Source organism: Poecilia reticulata, chromosome 20 (genome assembly GCF_904066995.2).
Source record: "Poecilia reticulata chromosome 20, P_reticulata-male-v2, whole genome shotgun sequence".
Classification (NCBI taxonomy): Eukaryota; Metazoa; Chordata; class Actinopteri; order Cyprinodontiformes; family Poeciliidae; genus Poecilia; species Poecilia reticulata.
The window spans coordinates 18749754-18768051 of NC_088849.1; the positions used below are offsets into that span (position 1 = coordinate 18749754).

The 18298-nt window shown below is 39.7% G+C and overlaps 2 protein-coding genes across 2 annotated transcripts in view; one reads left to right on the forward strand and one right to left on the reverse strand.

The window, feature by feature from the left end:
• Window positions 1-34: 34 nt before the first annotated feature.
• On the forward strand, window positions 35-16758 carry emilin2b (elastin microfibril interfacer 2b). Its single transcript, XM_008396678.3, has 9 exons — window positions 35-841; window positions 931-1056; window positions 2342-2514; window positions 2596-4344; window positions 13454-13648; window positions 13735-13779; window positions 13852-13902; window positions 13986-14102; window positions 16130-16758. The coding sequence occupies exons 1-9, from the start codon at window positions 717-719 to the stop codon at window positions 16459-16461; spliced, it is 2913 nt and encodes a 970-aa protein (XP_008394900.2). The 5' UTR covers window positions 35-716; the 3' UTR covers window positions 16462-16758.
• LOC103456861 (phosphatidate phosphatase LPIN2) overlaps window positions 16710-18298 on the reverse strand; it is a 16601-nt gene continuing 15012 nt past the window's right edge. Inside the window, exon 20 of the mRNA XM_008396681.3 lies at window positions 16710-18226. Coding sequence (XP_008394903.1) covers window positions 18082-18226 — 145 coding nt within the window. The 3' untranslated portion in view covers window positions 16710-18081. The remainder of the gene's footprint in view (window positions 18227-18298) is intronic.

Below are 18298 nucleotides of genomic sequence, written 5' to 3' on the forward strand. Positions count from 1 at the left end.
TTTAAAAGTCCCTTATAGTTCATCTCTATTCCTTTTTATCTCTGAAATGTCAAGGTATGGCACTCAAATTTTTCTTTTATATAACAATTTGTTTTACTACTTTTTTTTTAGCTTTGCATGATATTATAATGTTATTTCCTCACAAAAAGATGGTATATTACAAATTCAAATTTATCTTAAGTCATACTTGATATATGTAGCTTTTTATAACTTGTCAGCATGTTGAATGCGATATAAATTGACACTATGTCCCTTTCCGTTTTAATGATGTTATTTAAAATTCTTGAATAATTTCAAATAGAAATTCAATACTTCGGACACGAGTCGACGTTTCATTATTTGATTTAAAAAAATATTTACCTAAATCTCTATCGTGTATACTTCTTGAAGGTGATTAATTATAAATCCTATGCCTATATATATTTAATTTTTTAATTGAGCAAGACTCGAACAGATTAGTTTCAGTTGTTTAAAATGAAATAAAGTCAGTAACCAGGTCTTACCTAGTGGAAAAGGGGGCGCATCAGTTCGGCTCGGAGGGGGTCCTGAAACGTCACATCCAAGATGCTGGAAGGCAGGAGAGCGTTTATATGTGCGCAAAGCAGAGAAGAAGAAACAATCCACAGATCTGTGACTGATTCCCAGACTGTTCGGTCACTGCTGAATATAATCTCAGATCTTCCTGTTTTGGGTGTTTTGTGTTGATATCCTTCACCATGAAGTGGGAAGTGCATCTCTTAAACTTTCTGATAACTTTCCCTCTCATCAGTGGAACACCGTTTCATTACAACATGTTTCAGGGAAACGCGTATTCTGCCCCCGAAACGCGACAGAGAAACAAGTGAGTAGGCTGCACGTCTTTTTTTTGTTATTCGCTTCATTACGTTAGTGCAAAGGACAGAATAGAACATTTTAAGCCATTCTTTGCAGAAACTGGTGCGCCTACGTTGTGCACAAGAACGTGAGCTGCGCTGTGGTTGGAGGCACGGAGAGCTTTGCGCAACCGGAGTTTTTACCGTGTCCACCGGAGCAGCCAAACTGCGTGCAACAAGTGATGTAAGTTCCCAGAAGTCACGATTATTGCGGAGAGAACTTGTTTTATTTAGCAAGTAGTTTGTTAATAGCATAAATACGACAAATCGGTTCAGAAAACGCCATCTGATCTACAGTAGCCCACATCACTTTATAGCTGATCCAACAGACATTCTTGTGAATTTCTTTCTTTTTTTTATAATTATCCAAGCTTTCTCAAGGTATATTTTTTACAGTGTTTCTACTTGATTTTGGTTGCATTTTTCCTCTCATTTTAACTTTTTCAGTTTTACTTCTAACTTTTTTAAAAAAATCACTCTTCTGTTTGAAATCAAAAGAATGATTTTCTGAAACTGACAAGTCTACTAAATGATGCCATACCTGTAACACAACTCTGAGAAAAGAACCATCGTTGTATGGCCAACTGTATATTTTTAATGCAAAAAATGTAGCGATTAGTTTTTAACATTTAGAATGGAAATGTCTCAACATCATCATAAATTAACATGTTTACATGTCACAGAATTTTAACAGAGTTAAATCTAAGCCCCCTATTTTTTAAGATGAATCTTTGGACATCTTATTACCAGGAGCCTCTAACAAAAACAGTAGTTGCCTTTGAACACTAAGCTTGGCACCCAGAGAGGATGACACAGCTCTCAGATCTGTTTCCCCTTACTTGTCCACTGGCTCATTGCCCTGTCATGGTTAGAGCAAAACATGAACTTATTACAAGATTGTGGTGGTTGGAATTACAGCAAAAAGAAATTGGAGATAGTTTAAAATGAACTGCACAACTATATGCAGTTTATTTAGCTCTTACATTTTTTCAGATCTTAATTTATTTCACTACATAAATAAATGTCTATTGCATCCTTTACTGTTGTAGTCAAACACTGTAAAGGATGCAATGCCTTGTTTTTTTTTTAAATAAAGTTTAATACATTTATATGACAGCCTAAAAAAAGTAGTTCATAATTGTGAGGCATACATTTGTATCCATCCATTAATCAGTATTTTTGATGCAACATATTTTGCTGAAATTACAAAAAAAGATGAAATTCCTCCCTACACGAGGAATTTATTGCAGGGTTGTGTCCACTAAAAGTGGGTGTGCACTTTGATTAGACCGTTGTAAAACATGAACATTCCAGTGAATCTGTGTCTGAATGTTTAGGCTTGTCGTTCTGCAGGAAGGTGAACCTGCAAAAATCCCATTACACTCATTGGTCTAATGGGATTTTTGCTGTATTTAGAGAGTATCCTGGCATTTAACTTATTATCTTATCCTTTTATTCTTTGTTTGTAGATATCAAACACATTTTAGGCCCACATACAAGATCGGCTACAAGATTGTGACAGAGCTGCAGTGGAAGTGCTGCCCGGGGTATCAGGGTTACGACTGCAAGGAGGTGAAACTTCTCCAAGCAGACCGTTTGCCCCATACCTCTTCAAACTCTGGCTATTTTCCAAATCCACAAGGTCAGAAGTTAAGATTTAAAATATTTGAAATGCTTAAAAATCTTGAAATGACTGGATCCTAATTGTCTGAATGTTTGGTAGCTCCTAATCAGAGGACGGAACAACAGAGGAACCATCCATCAACATGGGAGGGGCAGATCAGAGGTCAAACAGTTGCCACGGCACCAGAGAGCCAAAAAAGACCTCAGAGTACGCAACACCTGCAGGAGGAGGTGCAGCAGTTGTCCCAGATGGTCCTGGATATGCAGGCCAGAATGACAGACATGGCCTCCAACCTGAGGCTGGATTTCCAGGAGGATGCAAGTAAGATGTTGGCTACCCTGCTGAGCAACATGAAACAGCCTGCCAGTGCTCGGCGGGGAGAGACGGAGAGCTTCCAGGTGCAGGACTTCTCTTTTGGTCAAGAGACCACGTCAATGGATGAGGCTATGAACAAGATAAACCAAGTCACGGATGATCTGGAGTCAAAGAGCAACATCTTGACTGACTTAGTGAGTCGAGTTGACCGTCACGACGGACAGATTCGTCTGTTACTGGAGACCGGTCAGAATCCCTCAACCACATCCCAACCTGCTCCTGTGGGTAGTGATGCTGACCTGCGAGCTTACCTGGACGGCAAGATCAGCGCTCTGCGAGAAGAGTTGATGGAGGGCATGGACATCAAAATGGCCGACTTGAAGAACTCTTGTGATTATAAAATCCTCTCAGTTCAGGAACAGTGTGAAGGACAGGAGGCCAGCTACTTCAGCCTGACCGAGCTCATGGAGTCAAAGGAAGAAGACCTCCGCAACGAGATCCAGGACCTTAAAACAAAAGTGTCTGATCTACAGAAGGCACAACCAGGGGATTCTTACTCTGTTCTGCTTCACCTGCAAAACCTTGAAAACCGTCTGAACTCAACTCAAAGTAGTTTGGTGGCACAGTGCGTCTCCGTAGGGGAGAACCTTCGGAATGAGCAGGAAGAGGCCGTCGAAGACTTGAAGAAGACGTTGGACAACAAGCTGGCGTCCATTCAGGACCAACTCATGAACCAACTGGCAGGAACAAACACCAGCTTCACGTTTAGGAGTCCAAATGCTCTGCTGAAGGACATTAACTCTCTAAAGGATTCTGTTAATAATCTGGAGCTTAAAGTCAACAATCTGGACCGTTCTTGCTCAGGAGAATGCAAAGCTAATTTAACTGCTCTGGAAAACCTTCAGAAAGACTTTCAGAGCTATAAATCTGCTGTAGATGACATCAAGACACATCTGAATGTGCAAACGAGGGACTTTGAATTCATGAAGGATCAACTCGTTAGCATCAACAACAGCATTGAGAACAGCGACTTAAGTGACCGTCTGGACAGAGTAGAAGACTCAGGGTTAGGCGAAGTGAAGCAGCAGAATCTGAGCTCTTCCTGGAGTCTAGCGAAAGACGGGGCCATGCAGGAGGCCGATGATCTTTTGGAGCTTCACAGGGAGCAACACCATGAGCTGAGACGCCATTTGGACGAGCTGGGCAGGGAGGTGAAAGCTGAGAACGACAGATGCAGAGAAATGACCCGTGACATGGGGGAGGAACTCGCCAGCATGGACAGCCGGATTGTTAATGTTGAGGCTCTGTGCAGCAAGCTGGACCCCATTTCCATCAGCCTCCTGAGGATCAAAGAAGGCCTGAACAGGCACATCACTGGGCTGTGGAGCTGTGTGGACCAGCTGAACGGCACAGTCCAAACTCATGCTCAGGATATCGAAGGACTGAGGGGACGGTGCCAGACGCTTCAAAATCAAATCCTGAACGTGGCTAAAGACATTCCCACCATAACTTATGACTCTCCTGGGAAGGAAGGTAAGCTGCCTGTCCTGCAAATCAGACATGAAGTGACAGATTTGTACAGACAAGAAAGGGAACAATGTCTCTGTAAAGCTTTCACATGATGCACGAGGTCTTATCCGTCTCATTAAACAAAAAGTATCATTTTTCTCAGTTTCAGGTCTTTAAAAGTTTAGAAAAGAAAATTAAAAGACTTCTTGAGAGGCCTGGAGATCTGGTGCCAGAAAACAACCTGATAACAGAACAGGAAGGAGTAACACCTGGGTGGTCCAGACACTGTAACTTTTTCAGAACCAGCTTCTTCTCTGGGTTCTAGTAGAACTTTGTTGAATTAAACATAATTGAGTTCAATTTAATTTTGCCTGAAGACATTTAACTACAGTCAGAACAGTGAAGTGTCCACATCTTTGGATGAATAAGTATCTTCAAGGTTCTTTTTGGGTCACGTCTGATTCTGATAAAATGCCTTACATTTTATTGCTTTGAGGCATGAACAATTGACATAGCTACCACATTTAAGTGAAGGAAATAAATCTGCAGAAATAAACAAAACACATATTTATATTTTTTGATATTTCTTTAAAGTTAATTATATTATGTTTTAAAAATGTATTGAATGACTAATGTTTTTGTAAACCGGTTAGCTGTGCTGCTAACTCCTTTATGATGTGCTGACTGTGCTGCCGGAGAGTCTCCGCTATTGGCCTGTGTTTCAGAGTGTGAGCAAAGGAGGGGAAGGTTGAATATTCTTTAAGCTATGTTCTCATTTAAGGCAGGCAAGCTTGATTGAATACACATGCCTGGTTTAACAGACCCCATGTTGTGTTGAGCAACACTTTGGCATCAAGAAATACGGCTAACCAGACTCAGTTTTGCATCCAGGAGTTCCTTTTACGGGTTTGAGTTTGTCCATGTAACGTTGCATTTTTATGGCTGCAGTGTTTTGAAGATCATTGTGGAAAAACAAACAAAAAGAAAAAAAACAATTATAGCAATTAACTGAGAAAAAAAATAGCATTGTTTTTTTTAACATTAGCTCTGCCATAACCCTTTGATTGATCCATCTATTAGTCTTCTGGCTAAATGACAAACACTGATGCTTTTTACTGCTTTTGGAAGTTGCAGCACAGAGCTATAAAGTGTCACCATTTAGTTTAGCTCGTTCTCGGAGCGAGTCACTACATCTTTGCACTTTGCCCATTTTTTGATGTGCTAAACGCTGTTAGCAAGACAGGTAGCTGGAAAAGTATCTATTTACATTCCAAGTTCAAACACTGACATATGAGGCTTTTGCAGTGACTCAGGTTAAGTGACGCAAACTATTATAAACGTATATAAGTTGTGTATTCCTCCAGCTATGACTATGTTTTACATTTGAGGCAGTCGGACAGTTTGCAGTCCCTTGAAGGATGTTCTGTTGGATTTTCCTGACTTGAGACTGCATTGGAAACACAACAACAGCTTCTGCAAATGACTGTTAGTAATCATAAGAAATAGGGAAGCCATTACCTGGAAAGCTAAAGTCTCTGGGCTTTATTGGCATAATCAAAAACAATCCATCATACAAGCAGCTCTATCATAACTCATGCCTCCTTCTGTAGTTGATCAGTAAACTAAATTTTTCAACATATATTAGGAACACATGAAAGACATGCTACGAAACTATGCAAAAATTTGAAATTAGCCATATTTTCTTTAAATTTCCTCCGAGTTTGTTTGACTCTTTCAAAGTTCACTTATTTTTTTACTTTTTTTTTTTTTAAATCTCTTACATGCTGCAAAAAACAGTGAAATGGTTTCAAAGTATACTTACGTGTTAGAGTGGCCCAGTCAAAGTCTCAGTCCAGTTGACAATTCTTACGAGAACTTAAAAAGTCCTGTTCACAAACTCGTGGGAACTGTTCTTTTCTGATGGCAGATGTGGGACGAATGCTTGTGTACGGCATTGCATGTGTTAACTACATGTCTCTGTAGCGCTGTTAAACTCTTACCTTACACGTTTTTATAGTCCATCGTCGAGTTTGACTCATGACAGGATAATTTGCCAATTTAGCTGTTGCTGTCCCACCCAAATGACGTACTCTGCTGCGTGGTCAGTCAACAAGCCTCAGCATCCTTGTTTCTTTTTTCTGTCCGTCATTCATTCCATTCTTTAGTAATGCTTGGCTTTCCTTACCGGGAGCAGGTTTTTGCACCAACAGATTTTCATACTTCAGCATGTTTCTGATGTGAATCCACACATTGACGGCACCTTTGAGACCGAGCTGGACTCCTACCGTTGTGAGTGCAGACCTGGAGCTTTTCCACGCTGTTGTGGTGCCAGGGCTCTTCCTTTGGGAGCAGCTCCATTCCCATGCTGTTTTATTGGTCCAGGTAGTTTAGCATGTAGTCCAGTTTGGAATAACTTGAGAAGGTGGTCTTTGTTTAGTGGAATGTGAAGGTTTCTCCTAGATTTCTGTGAAAATTACACCTTGAGATGTAATTTTTCACATTTTTGCCAGAAAAATGATTGTACAGTGACACAGAAATTTTGTTACTCCACCCTGTGGCTTTTTTTTTTTTTTGCAATTATGTCATTTAACAGTTTTTGCTGTTTGAAACATATTTTAGTTTAGAGATCTGCTCTCTTGTCTCCTACTAGCAGCTCCTCTCTGTTGACTTCTCGTTTATCTCTCGTTGAGCTTATCTGAAGAGACTGGAAAAGGTTATTCTGTCACACAGTCTTCTTCACACACCTCAACATGGATTCTCGCTAATGGACAACGTTTCATTTCAAAGTCAATAGCTTTAGTGTGTGCAAGTGCTAATGGATTTACATTTACATTGGCATCTCTTCTACTGATACGGTTAGGTTTCCTTCGTTCCCTTTAGTCAAATCCTGTAAAGTTTTTAAACCTCTGTGGCGAGTTCTCTGTCTGTCTGAGAAAAAAAAAAGTGAAATGTGTTCCCAGAGGCCGCCCGTGACTATGTTTACCAGTGATGTCACACAGTTGTTAATCTTTATCAAGACGACTGAAGGCAGTTGGGATTTCTCTGGCATTCAGCGCTGTAACTGGGTCATTCTTGGAAATATTTATGATTGCTTGAAAACTCATGAAAAGAATACAGTTAATTCGGGAAATATTTAGACCCTGGTATATTTTGTTGTACTGGCTGCTTGTAAAAACACAATCCAGTTTGCGTGAGAAGGGCAGCAGCATTTTTGGGTCAGACTTACTTGGTAAATATATGGTTACTGACTGTCCTGTATTAGCCATGATTGTTTGTTTTTAATACTTTGCTCAGAATCATTTCCAGAAGATGAGCTTTTGCTCTTTGGTCATGCTTTGACTTTTCCACAGCTGTCTTCAGTTTTTGCTAGTCAAAAAGCTTTCTGCCTTTAGGCTTTGCTTTATATGTAAAATCCAGCCCAATCGGATGGAGATCACAGAAATCTGCTATCTACTTACTTTGGAAACAAGAATCTGGGCCTCATAGTGTGCTAACTTTATCTGTTTTTTTGTTGTTGTTCAGTTTTAGGTTGGAGTAATCCGTCTTCTCAGTTATAGTTTGAGTAAGAGGTGTACATGCTCTCATCAGCGGGATGAATTTCAGCATAAATCTGACATTTTAATGTTGTATTTTGAATAGTTCATGCCAGGCACAGGCTTCTGCCATGATTATGGCTGGATATTTTACTACACATCTCATCAGAACAGTAGAAAAACACATAAAATCTTAATGCTAGTGTTTATTTAAAGATGTTGGTTTCGTATTGTTCGTTCAACTACCTTCACCAGTACCACTACCAGGAAAACAGACCCATGTCATGCCGCTGCTTGGCAGCTGATGCAATATTTTTTACATTTGAAAGCCTTAACCCGGTTTCTTTAAATGCACGTCTTGTAATTTAAAGTGAAACGGCTCAATCTTCGTCTAGTCATGGAGTGCTTCTCCAGATGGTATTTGGTTTGTTCATATGAGGCAGTTAAAGTTTTCTGTTGTTAAATTGGCTTAACAGGTTCTGGTTCATGGTAGGTTTGGTACTTAATGACTCCTTTGTTGTTCCTGAATATCTTGAGCAATGTCCTCTGGTTCAGAAGCAGTAGGCACATTTTGTCTAACAGGATAATGGTACCAAATATATAAAATGTGGTTTAAGGATGGATGAAGCACGGCAACATTAGGTTGCTGGCTCTGACTCCGATCTTATTGATAATTGGTGGATTCCTCCTCAATTGCAAAAGCTTGTGGTTTCTCTGGTCTTGGTAGGGTTGCAGTTCTTTTTCTTTCTCCATTTTTTGTGCTCTCTGTAAGATGTTCAAAGTGTAGGACACTTTTTTTGTAGTCAATCCCTGCTTTACACTGTTGTGTTCCTGAATCTTCATGAGACTTTTTGGTCACTAGAATTCTCCATCAAACCTCTGAGGTCCTCAGAGGACCTGCATTGTGCACCATTACACAGTAATTGACTTATAACATCCTACAACACATTCTATGTGGTTGCAGTAGAAATGTGTTAACAGAAAAAGGCAAAGGGGGTGGACACCTCTGCAGGACACTGCACTTGCAACAATCTGATTTTGAGGTCAGAGTTGGTAAGAAACTTTCCCAACTTTAACTCAGACTTCATGGGGTCCCAGTTCATTTTCCGACTTGAAACCTGGAATTTATGACTTTTTGAATTAACTGTGATAATTCATTGCCAGTCAGAAAAGCACCAGGCTTGCTTTCACAACATGCTTTGCTTCATTTTCCATGTGCACTTGCATGTGCTCTTCAGTTATTCCCTCTCCCTATAAGCATCACCCAGCACCCATTGACTTTACAGATAAAGATGGTCTTGCATAGAAATGCACCGCAAACAAATTCCCAGTTTGCTTTGTTTTTGAAAGTTGCATGAAAGTCTCCTAGCTCCTTCAGTTGTACTAAGACAGTCCCTCTGTTTGTGTTTTTGGAGCATGGCAGCGATGTGGAGCTCTTTACGGGAACTGTTACAGATAAGGGAGTAATGCTCTTTTGCTTATGACGTATTTAGACTCTTTGGCCTGTGACTTGTGTGAGATTAGATGACAAATCTTACCCACGGGTCAAACGTAACGACCTCGCAAACATATACAACGGTTTCTGGTCGACGGCATCCAGGAACAGTAAAGTCTTCAGCTTTAGTTTTCTGTTACTCTCCATTTAGATCCCGATTTTTTTTTTTTTTCAGACTGTTTGTGACAGGGCTGATAAATATATTGCCATTCTCACTCCTCTTTTCTCCAGAGATTTGCTCTGGCCACTAAACACAGAGGTTGCATCCATGGATTCCTAAATCAAAGCTTTAAGACCCCAGTGTGTTCTGGTGACTCATAAAGTCAATATGCAGCCTCGCACTCATTATTAAAAAGTGATTTATAAAGTAGAATGTGTCTGTTTTTGCGACACAGGAGACTGCTGTAATCATAAACTGCTGGCTGGTAAATCACTAACAACACAGCGAGGATTTTCCTTCTCTGAACCGGTTAGAGAAACACACATTTAGATCCAGCTGTATTTGTTTACAGCTCACCTCTTTTATCCAGAAGTACACTCTGCCATGCAGATACACATCCTGTCGTTGGCTCTTTTATCTCTGTGGCAGCAGCTCGGAAATCACTTTTGAATTGGTGAGATCAAAGCGGACGACATACCTTGCTTTATATGAGCAGCAACACGGCCAGCGCACTTGCAGGCTTTACCTCCTGTGCTGTTTTACTGTGAGACGTTAGTCTGCCAGCATTTGTTGCGTTTAACAGGCAGATTTTTCTGAAGTGGCCCTTTTCCCCTCATAGCAAGGGGACTGAACATGTGGCAGCTCCTCACTGTGGTGCTGGTCTGACTTTTATGTGCAAAATTATGCGCGTGTGAAGGGGAGTGGGATACAAAGGCAAAAAGCCTTTAGACTTTTTACTTTTGCATAAATGTTTAAAAGTAAACATTTGCCTGCTTATCTTTAAAAGTAAGCGTGTAAACGTAAGAGACTAAATGCAAATTCGTGAGGTACACCACAATTATTTGAGACACTAAAAGGATGGCTTTGTGGAATTGATGTGCAAGTAAAAATAAAAGGCCCCATTTGAAGATGACCACAAGTCGGGCGACCAGATCCAGTGTATCTTTTGTCTTCTTCTTTTAATAACTTATACCAACAAATACATAAATTCCCTGAGAAAATCGTACTACAATGGACTCACTGTTTCAAATCTGTCGCACGCAGCTGATTATCCAAGACTAGCAACAGGCCCCATTAACACCTTTACTTCAAATGATTATTTAGGCCTGTTATTATGAACTTGAAGGGAGAAAAATAACAGTTATCTAGCCTTTAACTCATCAGCTGTAAAATACTGCGTTCTGGGGTAAAGCTGCTGGGAGGAGTCCTTGAATTTACCAACGAAACATTCCCTCTGTTACTGGAACGACCTGGTCTAGAATTAAGCTTTATTAAAGTGCATTGTACCGCAAACTAAAAACAGAGAAAAACTTATGCATAAGCAAGGAATGGGTCAATTAGACATGCATGTGTCATGGTAAGTTAAAATAACTGGGGAAAAAGAAGGATGTGAACAGAAAACAGAAAATACCAATCAATCCTACTGCAAAAAGGTATAATGCACACCATACAGTGAAATATATATTATAGTAATGAACCCAATAACATTATATTTAAGGAACTCTTTAGTAATATCCATGAATGGATATCATGTAGAAAATACTTCGGTGCGTCTTTACTCTGTTTTCTCAAATCCCCAGTCGGTTGTGACAGAAGGACATCAGGTTCTGGTTCTGCTGGAGGTTTCTTCTTGTTAAAAAGGTGTTTCCCATTATACTGAAACTGCAGTGACTCTTATAGAAAACTTTAAAACCAATTTGAATCATCAACAGAACTTGGCTGCATTGTTCTATAACTAGGATCAATTTGACTTGCAATAATTAAAATAATTGGGTTGATGTCATCTTTATTTTTGTTAAGATGGCATCTGTTGTGAATTAACACTATCTTAGCAGACCGAATTGAATTAAATTGATCTCAGATTAGATTTTTTGCCCAGTCTTTGTCGTTGAATCATGAATTCTGTCCTTAACTGAGGCAAGACCTCCACTGTCTTTCTGTAAAAAAGTTTAACAAAACTTAAAACCCACTGGACTGATGATCCTCTCATCTGTCATATAAGATTTAAGATCACGTGAATCAAAGTCTTGATGACTGTAAAACCCCTGTCACACTATAACGTATCAGCCTTTTGCTTTATTAGCAGTGGGAAACATGATGCCATCCAATAATAACCACAATGCCTGCTCATTCGACACTGCATCATAAACAGTTTGATCACCAGTTACAGACTTTTCAGACACACATGCAGCACTACTAGAAAAATGAAACTGAGACTGCAATGTTGCAGCCAGCATCCGATAATAACATCCTGCAAATCTATGCAGACAGACTTCTTATTAAGTCATACTTGGCTGCTCTGATGTGTGTAGAGCTGAATACAAAGCGCTTGGATGGTAATGCATAAAATTGACATTTATTTCTAGAGTCTTTCCTAAAAGAAACTTGGGATAGCTTTGAAATATGCTTGGACAGACACACTTTGTGTTCAACTCTAAAATCGACCTCTGAACAATAATCTAAATTACTGTTACCAGCTCATATGGCATGTAATGGCTATAAGGTTTTACCACAGCTAATCCAGGCACTCAGTTAATTTGAGGGGTAGGATTAAGGCAACGAGAGCTCTCATTCTCAGAATGTGAGAATAAACAATTTTCAAGGCTGAAAACGTCCAGCTGCCTTCTTTCTCAACACTCGGGATTTATTGTAGATTTTATTTGACGATTATTTGCTTTTGGAGACAGCCAAGATAGGCTGGGTTGAGCTATGCTTCAGGGAGTTTGCGGCATTATGCTATTACAATAAAATGTGCTCTTGGAAAGACTAGCATTAGCAACAATTATGACCTCGGGGCTTTGATCACTTGGACAGGTGTTGGTAAGCCTTTAGATGAACCATGTGTGCGCAATCTAGTAACATTCAATAGGTCTGTTTCATGTTGAGCAACACAATGAATCCAAAAGTCACGTTTTGAAATGTGTTACGTTTTGGCGGAAACGTTAATGAAATGTACCTATTTTTTGGAAACTGTACAATCAACCGGTTGGTTTTCCTTAAAGAGGACATTCGATCAGTCAAATGCAACACAAAGTGGCTTCCAAATGTTAAATTATCGTTGTAAAAACTAATATTAGTAAATAAAGTAATGTAAAATAATGCACATGCTTTAACAGAAAACACACGTTCCTAACATTAGAGGCAGAAAAGCGGTATAAAAATACTAAATTCTAAAACAGTTTGCAATAAACAAAGATGAAATTCAAATTTACATTTCAGTCATGATCAAATCTAAAATTGTCAACTGCATTAAAATCAATTTAAACAGAAAAATGTCATATTTGTTGAATAGTTTTGAAATTAGAACAATAGACAAACTTACAACTTTGATAAAGAGGCCAAATAAATAGAATATTCAAATATATAGAAAAAATTCTCAAGGCAATCTAAAAGTCAGTCTGGAAAGATATGTTTTGGCTATTTTATTTTATCTTTTTGTTTGTCTCTTTACATATTGTTATGTGAAATGTTATTCTATATTTCAGAATGAAAATAGTTTTATCCTAAGAGAAGAGTTATTGAAGGTTTAAACAACTCACAAAAGGCCTGTTTGAAAAAAACATTTTTCGTCTACATAAATCATCTTCAGAAAATCGGCTTCAAATTATTTTTGACATGAGAAAAAAAGCAATGTACCAAGGCAAGAATGTTTTGCATTTCAGATGTATTCCACATGTCCAAGTTTAAGTTGAGAAAAGAGAAAAGTGCAGAAAAATGTCGTATTTGTTGAATATTTACAAAAAAAGAACAATGCCTACAGCCACCTGCAGTCAATTACGGTCTTTTTTAAACACTTCAAAGAAACTCCATAAAGAATTAGACTTAAACAAGCCATGCAGTGGAAAGTGTATTTAGCTAGAACATTTTTAGAGCCTCGTACAGTTGAATCCAGGTGGAGTATAAACTCTGACCTGCAGTCTTAACACAGGTCTCTGTTCTGTTCAGGTGCCAGCGTCGGACCGGGGGACGGAGGATCTCGCCGGGTTTCAGCTGAGAGTTTTAGAGTGTCCGCTATCCCTGCGGGGCCGTCCCTTCAGCATCTACCTGTGATGGAGACCGGAGAGGCAGGCCCGCCGGGAGGAATGACCGAAGGGACAGACCTCAACACGATGACTGTTCAGGGGTTTGCTGGAGCTCCAGGTGATGCACATTCAAATAAAATTGATCTGCATGTTTTTTTCTTATATATTATTTCATTTCTCTCATTGTTTTTTTTTTACCCAAAGCTACCTCAACTGACTCCTTAAAAACCAGCATACCTCTAAACTCAGGTACTTTTCACTCTGTTTCGTGATGCGTCAGAATTGAGTTTCTATGATGCAAATAATCGATTTTATCAACAGACGTGCGCATGCCTCCAAGATCTCCAAAGCAGAAAACCAGCACAGCTTCAGGTTAGAGTTGTTAATCATCTAGGAGCCTGAATCTGTTAGGATTATGGCTACTCACATCAAATGTTTCCCGTCCTGGTCTCCAGGTGAGAAGGTGTCCTTCTCGGCTGGTTTGACTCTCTCACCGTTCCAAGAAGAAGCTGGAATAATCCGATTCAACAAGGTGCTGGTCAACGATGGAGGACATTATGACCCTCATACAGGTAGCTTAACACGAACTCTTGAATAGTCATTTGGAGGGGGAAAGAGTGCAGTCCTGCAGGAATGACATAAATTAGATTCTGTTTGCTGCTTGTGCCTCCGCCCCCTTTTCTAATGTCACCCTGAGCAATTTCCTCTGTATCAAAAACCGATAGTGACCGAACCCATCAGGCTTTGGGGGATCTTCAATACTTATTCACAGCAGCAACACTGACAGTATGGCACAGAAGTACATGTGTAGATTCATATTTAGAAAGACAAGGAGGCATTCAAACAACTAAAGAAAGTTTGGAAAGTTTGTTTGCTGAGATCCTCCTTTACTGATCTCAGCCTTAAAGAACTGCAAACCTACATGAACAGCTGCATCCTGGAGATTCTCTACATTCACTTGCCAGATCAAATTAGCAGCACTGACCTTTGCACAACAACATACAAACCATCTGCCTATAGGAGAGCATATTCTCATAAGACACCGGCTGTAGATCAGCTGTACACAAGCCCACTAATGACATCACCAGGAGACCTCTGACCTGGACCTCTCAAGGAAAGAGGAAGAGAGGACGGAATCGAAACATCTGGCGAAGACATTTAGAAGCAGACATGAAGAGCTCAGGTTGCACTTGGAACCAAATGGAGGAGAGGCTGCAGTTTAGTTATTATATATTATCAATGACCTTTGCCCCCAGAGGAATGGATGGTTGTAGGTATTTACAATGTGATTATGACGACATTGCTGTCTTTTTTTTTATTAGGGTAAAAGTGCAGAAAGTTACTTTTTGTTCTTGTATCCATCTTGTTTTTCGTCCTGGGTGTCAGTTGCATAAATTGGTGACTTTGATGATGATGTGGAGAATTTTATGACTTCCTTTTTATGAGTCGAGTCATTTTTTTCTTCTGCCTCCAGTGACAGTTCCTCACTGTTCAAAGGCTAGAAGCCAGCAAGCAAGCCAGGGTGTGTCCAGCGAAACTGAATCCTAATCTTTTGATAAACACGGTTCATTTATTAAAAAGGTGGCTTACGTGAGTTTTTTTGAATAGTTTTTATGCCTTTTAAAGGAAGCCATCAATTGAAATCAGCTTTTTGTTATTTACAGTGGCCCACTTATGGACCACATGCATCTCTGAATAGCTAATAACTGGAAATACTTAACACTCCCTCCAATAATAGTTCAAACACAAAATATACCTTAATATGTATTAATGCGCATAGTGGAACCATCGTAGCACAACCACAAAAGTTAATATCTACAATCTTCCTTATCTTGGCTCTTGGAGATACAACCAATCGATGGCGAGGAAAATGAAAGTCTCAGTTCATTGTCCCTATATTTCTGCTTCCTGAGCTACAGGGTTTTTTTTTCTTCTTTTTTTGTCTTCTTTTAAATCTGTCAAGAAATGAGAAACAGAAGCCCTCGTATGTGGGATAAACAGAGGGGTGTGGGTGATGAGAGAAGCAGGGGAAGGAAGATGGGTGACATAGGACTTCCAGTAAGAGGTCTAACTAAGTCACTGGAAGCCGTCAATGTCTAGAGACAACATGGTGGCAGTAATCTTTCTTTTCCCTCAGCAGAGCAGAAAGATAACTGGAAGCCGGCAGCTGAAATATTGAATATTGTAGATATCCTCTGCGAAAATTTCCCCAAATAGGTGGCTTTTTTGTATATAATTTGAGTTACTCTGCACAGATAAATCTGTTGAAGAGGTGGATCCATGAATACTGAACCGTGAATAGACAGGGATTCACTGTACTCCAGTTATCTTATTCTGATTTCGAACTTTGTTTGATAGTAGACATTTAAATGAGACAAAAAAAAAAGAAACTGCAGAAAACCTGTAGAAATTTGGAAGCCAGCAAATTTGCTTTATGCTTGAACCACTGAGGAGTAAGACTGCCTCTATTCTGGACATGTTTCCTTGGTTGAGCAACTCTAACACACATTCTCTCTTTTGGGTCTTAAAAAAATCCCACAGGTTTGTGATATCTTTCACAACAATCAGTGTCCACAGATCATCTCTCTCTGTATCCCAGGCATCTTCACATCTCCCACCGACGGTCGCTACCTGGTGACGGCCGTGCTCGTCGCCCAGAGAGGCGAGAAGGTCGAGGCCGTGCTGTCAGTGTCCAACAGCACCATTCAGATGCTGGATTCGGCAGGCTTCTCCTCTGAGGTCACTGCGCCGGCGTCGCCAGAGCAGTGCAGCTGCAGCGGCTCGACCTCGCTGAGTCTGGTTGTTTCGATGAAGCAAGGAGACCGAATGGGACTCATGTTGACCGCTGGGAAACTCGCCACCTCCGCCTCCCGGGAGATCCTGTCGTCTTTTAGTGCTGTGCTTCTGTACGGCAGCCCGACTAAACGGTAGCTGCTTCGACTCTTTTACGCAAACAACTGAGATGGAGCATTTTCACCTGGTTGGGTTAAATTATCATGGCAACTCTCTATTTAAGATAAGCGGATGAGACGGTCTGCATTATGAGGACTAATGTATAGTTTTTATGTTTTGTTTTGCTTTCGTGGCTCAAAAGAATTGAAACGCACACATCTTGTCAGAGGCTAAACATAAACAAGCTTTGTAGTTTTAAATGCAGTCTTTTTAATATTTTTTTTCAATTTAATACATGTTTTCACAATTTAATAAAACAACAGCACAGGGATGTGATTTTGATGTGATGTATACTACTTGTTCATAAATTTGAACAAATGCGTAATTTTTTTTGTGCTTTTCTAGCAACAAATAATAGATACCCACAAGTTGGTCTGAGCAATCTATAGAAATGATCTGCAATAACTAAACTCCTTCATTGGTAAGCACAAGTAAAGTTTCATAAAACTAATATAAATTAAAGTGTGGTCTCTTCACACAAAGCTTGTCACTTTCACAGAAAGAACGCTGTAAATTATGGACATTTGTTACTAAGAACACAAACTTCTGGAAAAAAAAAAAAATTCAACATTCATTAAAAATGAACAGTGAACCCTGAGTCTAACTATGGATTTACAGAAATGCTCATCGAGCAGCAGCAGGATCTACATTCATCCGTTTGAACCGAGACACGTTAATGCAATTTGAAGCAGCAAATCACAACATGTTGTTCCTTCTCGGCGTTTCAGTTCAAAGTAAAGGCCTTAAAGGGACAGCGACACACTTGACTCTATTAAGTCCCTACAGAAGTACATCTCACAGAAATTGCAACAAAAACAAAATGTTTTTTTTTTTTTTTTTTTTTTTAGCAGTTTGTGATCCCAATTACAGAAAAAAACAGGAATCTGTGTGTGGCCTTTTGAGTTGAAGAGCAAATTTTAGCACCAGCCAATCAGATGAGATTGTTTGGAGATCAAAAGGCAATTTTTCAGTGCATTTGGTTGGAAAGAGAAAATGTGATCCTTAAGATAATAAGCTGATCTTGTGAAAATTTTGAACCCAAAAGGCTTTTGTATGAAAAGCGGTAAATGCTGTGGGACTTAACTGGAATCCATTCGTTCATCCATTAAAGTGCATAAAGCGTCACATATGTTGGACAGTTAAACATGCAGAAGAACTGTTATTTCCTGAAGACTCTAAATGTAACAAAATAAGCAGTCTTCTGATTGGTCAGTATGGACACTGTTCAATCAGTTGAACCTTTTAAGATTGTGTCAAAATTTGCACTTGGCAAGCTTCGGTTTCACATGCAGATTAATCTTTTACAGTCTTGTACACCTGCACAAACATTTCACTGAGAGACATTTTACTCCAGGATAAAAGCTTGATTTTTAAGTACAAAATATTGCCTTTAAAGTTTTTTTTTTGTGCAATCAAAAAGTGCATTTATGCTCCGTGCAGTTTATGCATTAACTACTACAGATGGCAGAAACAACTGCTTCATTTAAAAATAAAGGAGTACATAAATATATCCCTGACATTCACCCTACATCAGAAAATACTTAAGATGCTACTTTAGCAGCCGTTTGGTTTAGGATTTAAATCAGAGCGCCTCTGAAGTCACAGCAGCTCCTCGAAGCACACCTCTGCGATCGGCTGCCTCCAGTAACAGAAGGAGCTGAAGTCCGGACAGCTGAAGGTGGCGCAGTGCTGAGTGCTTCGCAGCGGGAAAACGTGCTCCACCAGCTCGCTCAGCCGGCTGTAGCTGCCAAGTTACAAACAAGCATCACAAGAGGAAATATTAAAACATCTGTATGGGAGGAACAGCTGACAGAAA

Excerpts from the sequence above, each read along its gene's own strand:
- emilin2b (XM_008396678.3), top strand. The coding sequence starts at position 717 with ATGAAGTGGGAAGTGCATCTCTTAAACTTTCTGATAACTTTCCCTCTC. Across the intron at positions 13,649-13,734 it reads GGGGTTTGCTGGAGCTCCAG|CTACCTCAACTGACTCCTTA; the intron begins GTGATGCACATT and ends TTTTACCCAAAG. Across the intron at positions 14,103-16,129 it reads ACATTATGACCCTCATACAG|GCATCTTCACATCTCCCACC; the intron begins GTAGCTTAACAC and ends TCTGTATCCCAG.